This window comes from Tupaia chinensis, unplaced genomic scaffold (assembly GCF_000334495.1).
Source record: "Tupaia chinensis unplaced genomic scaffold, TupChi_1.0 Scaffold000367_1, whole genome shotgun sequence".
NCBI lineage: Eukaryota > Metazoa > Chordata > Mammalia > Scandentia > Tupaiidae > Tupaia > Tupaia belangeri.
The window spans coordinates 1,048,558-1,051,933 of NW_006159864.1; the positions used below are offsets into that span (position 1 = coordinate 1,048,558).

Here is a 3,376-nt window from a genome sequence, read left to right on the forward strand (position 1 = left end):
AAAGAAAGAAAGAAAGAAAGAAAGAAAGAAAGGAAGGAAGGAAGGAAGGAAGGAAGGAAGGAAGGAAGGAAGGAAGGAAGAAAGAAAGAAAGAAAGAAAGAAAGAAAGAAAGAAAGAAAGAAAGAAAGTCTGTTTATTGTAATCGTCATGCCTCAGCCTCCTGGATTTGCTAGGATTACAGTCATAGCCAGCATACCCAGCCTTAGGTTGAACTAGAAATTGCACATGGGCCTCCCATGTGTTCCAAGCCAGTAGAACACTGTGTCCGAGCAAGAAATGCACACCTCATCGCTGGGCCTAAAACGCCTTTTTTTTAAACAAAAATTTATCACAAAGTGGAAAATAGTATCATTTTCATAACAAAAAATCAGTTGTAACTAAAGCTATAATAAATATTTTTCTTTTATTTTAGCTAAATTTTGTTTTGATAGCTCTTAAAATAGTATAAGCCTCATGGGCTTTCTCTAAAGATCAAATGAAATGGTATTTTGGGAAGAATATCATCAAATATGGTTTTCTAAAGAGGTTTTTGCCATAGGGCATGTATGCTCACTGGAGAGAGAGACAGAAACAGTGAGAGGGAAAGTGAGAAATCATTCCCTTGCGGGGGATGGCTATGCCGCAATCTCTTCTCCATTCTCCCCCTAAGATCTTGGACATGCACTCACATACTGCTGGTGTGATTTTCAAGCCATTGGGTCTGGGGCTCAAACCATGGTTGGCCATATGGGAGTCCAGTGATACAAGTGCTATGCTCTCTGCTGACCCCAGTCATCAAATGTTTATCTGTGCTTGCACTGTGCAAATTCTGACCTTAAAGCAGTGAATAAAATAACAGGGCTCACACCCTAATTGAAATTGTATTCTAGTGGAATGCCTAAAGTGAGCTTTTGCTTTTAAAGTTAGTCATTAAGACCTAGCATGTTGGTGCTGCTGGTAGCTGCCTGAACTGCAGTGCTGGAAGCCACATGGCCAACCAGGGGTTCAGATCTCTCAAGTTGCCTGAAAATATACTCAGTATGTGGCCAAGATCCCAATGAGCTGGAGTGCTGGGGAATGGAATTATGATATAATCTCTTGACAGGGTCTCTCTCTTCTCTGTCTTTCTCTTTCTCTATTTCTCTTCCTTACATGTGTGCACACACACTTTTTAATCATAAATTTTAAAAAATTGTCATTAAAGTCAGCTTAATGATGTTCACAAATGGAGCAGTACCATGCACTGAGTGCTCACATATTACAAGAACATTCTCAAGAAGATTCCTAAACTTGCCCAGGTACCAGAAAAGTCAGAGGCAAGATTCAGACCCAAGATTTCGGCTCATTATCTCTCAACACATTGCCTTCAAGAGAGTGTCTCTGTTCGCCTTGCAGAATAACCCAGAGAAGACAGCTGAAGTGGAATGTGGGGACTTTTATAACACAGGGGACCGAGCGACTGTCGATTCAGATGGCTACTTCTGGTTCTTGGGCAGAAGCGATGACGTGATCAATGCCTCTGGGTAGGTGTGGCTGGCTGGGCGGTTGCTGTCACCCTCGTGTGCCTCATGGGCTCTTACCTGCCAAGACACTTCTCCATGCACAGGCAATGGAGCCTCAGCCTAATTCTGAGCAGAGCCATGTCTGTTGTGCCTTGGTCCCAAGTGTCTGGGAGCTTCCCCAAGCCCTACATCCAGAGAATCAATAAGAATGAAATTGGAGAAGGTCTGGAAGGGCAACCAAAATAAGATATGGAATTTAAAGATAGTGAGGGTGGCTTGAAGATAGAAAACTTTGTTTTGTTCCTCACGATTTTGAGGTGCTCATTTCATGTTTGTGCTTCAATGTGGCACGAGGTGTCAAATAGAAGCATTATAAAAGGTGACTATCCCAATGGGGTTCTTACTGCCTGAAACTCTCTCAGAGTGCTTTATAGAACCCACTTCTCAATACAAGAAACAAAACATGATTGTTATCCCTTTTATACTGATGAGGAAACTAGGTTGCTGACCCGTGAAGAAATTTGCCTAAAGTCTCAAAGATAGTGCAGGGTGGAATCTAGATTTGAACCAAGGGTTCTGAGCCCCCATCCCTAACTTCTACATGGTAAAAAGAAAAAGAAAGAAAGACACATTATATCAGAGTAACAATCTTGGATGTTTTAAGATATTTTTGCTATAGGGCGTGTATGCTCACTGAAGAGACAGAGAGAGACAGAAAGAAAGAAGGTAAGAAATCTTCCACAGGAGGGATGGCCATGCCACAATATCTTCTCCTCCATTCTTCTCTCAAGATCTTGAGTGCACATGTACATGTGCCTGGCATGAGTTTTTTAAACCACTGGATCTGGGACTCAAACTGCAGTCGACTACGAGTCCAGCAATATAAACATTACACTCTCTGCTGGTTTGGAAATTGAGTTTATTTATTTTTTTAATTTAGAAAACTTATTGAAAAATATGTATATATTATGTACATCTCTCTCTCTCTATATATATATACTATTACATATATATACTATTTTTTTACTAGACGTGCTAAGAGAGTAAATTTAAGTGCTCTTAACAGACACACGTGATAAGATAGATATAATTATTTCCTTGATTGTAGTAACCATTTCATTACCTATATGTTTATCAAAGCATCAGACTGAATACCTTTATATAGTATATACAACAAAAGACAAAATAAAATAAAACAAAGCATGTAATATAATGGGAGAATAGAGGCAGACTTTGCATAAATATTTAAGACAAAGTTTGAGGTTCCCCAGAGATTACCTGCCGGGGTCAGCTGCTCAGACTGAGTTCCCAGAGCTCTGGGAGGAAGGAGCATCCTCTCTCCTCTCCCGTAAGAGGCAATGAGGCGATGAGGCCTGGGGGACATCTGAGCCTTGTATTTCTCAGCATAGAATGGCCAAACTTCACATTTTGGGCCCATGACACAGAAAGGTCATGGGTCTCTGACAAGGCTTGAGAAAGAAGTGCACCCCAGCTTTGGCATCTATCAGAACAATGGATGTTCTTTGTCCTCCAGGTACCGCATTGGGCCGGCAGAGGTGGAGAATGCCTTGGCAGAACACCCAGCGGTGGCAGAGTCAGCCGTGGTGAGCAGCCCGGACTCAACTCGAGGAGAGGTGAGGACACCATCATCACTGTGTCTGGAGGTGGCACTTGAAAAGCAGGTGGGGTGGGGATGGGGAGATCTCCAGGCCGTGCCTTGTACCTAGTCAAGGGTGGAGTTAGTACGTGTACACTTACGTGATACGGTCACAGGGTGGCACTGTGACCTCATCCATGACTGAAAAAGATCCTGGATAGTGATGACAGCTAATACGTAGCAAACCCTTTCTATGTGCCGAATCATTTAACTCTCACAAAACCCAAATACACACTCT

At 42.2% G+C, this 3,376-nt stretch overlaps 1 protein-coding gene across 2 annotated transcripts in view; it reads left to right on the plus strand.

Annotated features, from left to right (window-relative positions):
- The window catches only part of ACSM1 (acyl-CoA synthetase medium chain family member 1), a 51,945-nt gene that overhangs the window by 42,713 nt on the left and 5,856 nt on the right, over nt 1-3,376 (plus strand). For both annotated transcript variants that reach the window (XM_006153295.2, XM_014589668.2), the window contains exons 11-12: nt 1,375-1,502; nt 3,016-3,115. In XM_006153295.2, the coding sequence (XP_006153357.1) occupies nt 1,375-1,502; nt 3,016-3,115 (228 nt within the window). The remainder of the gene's footprint in view (nt 1-1,374; nt 1,503-3,015; nt 3,116-3,376) is intronic.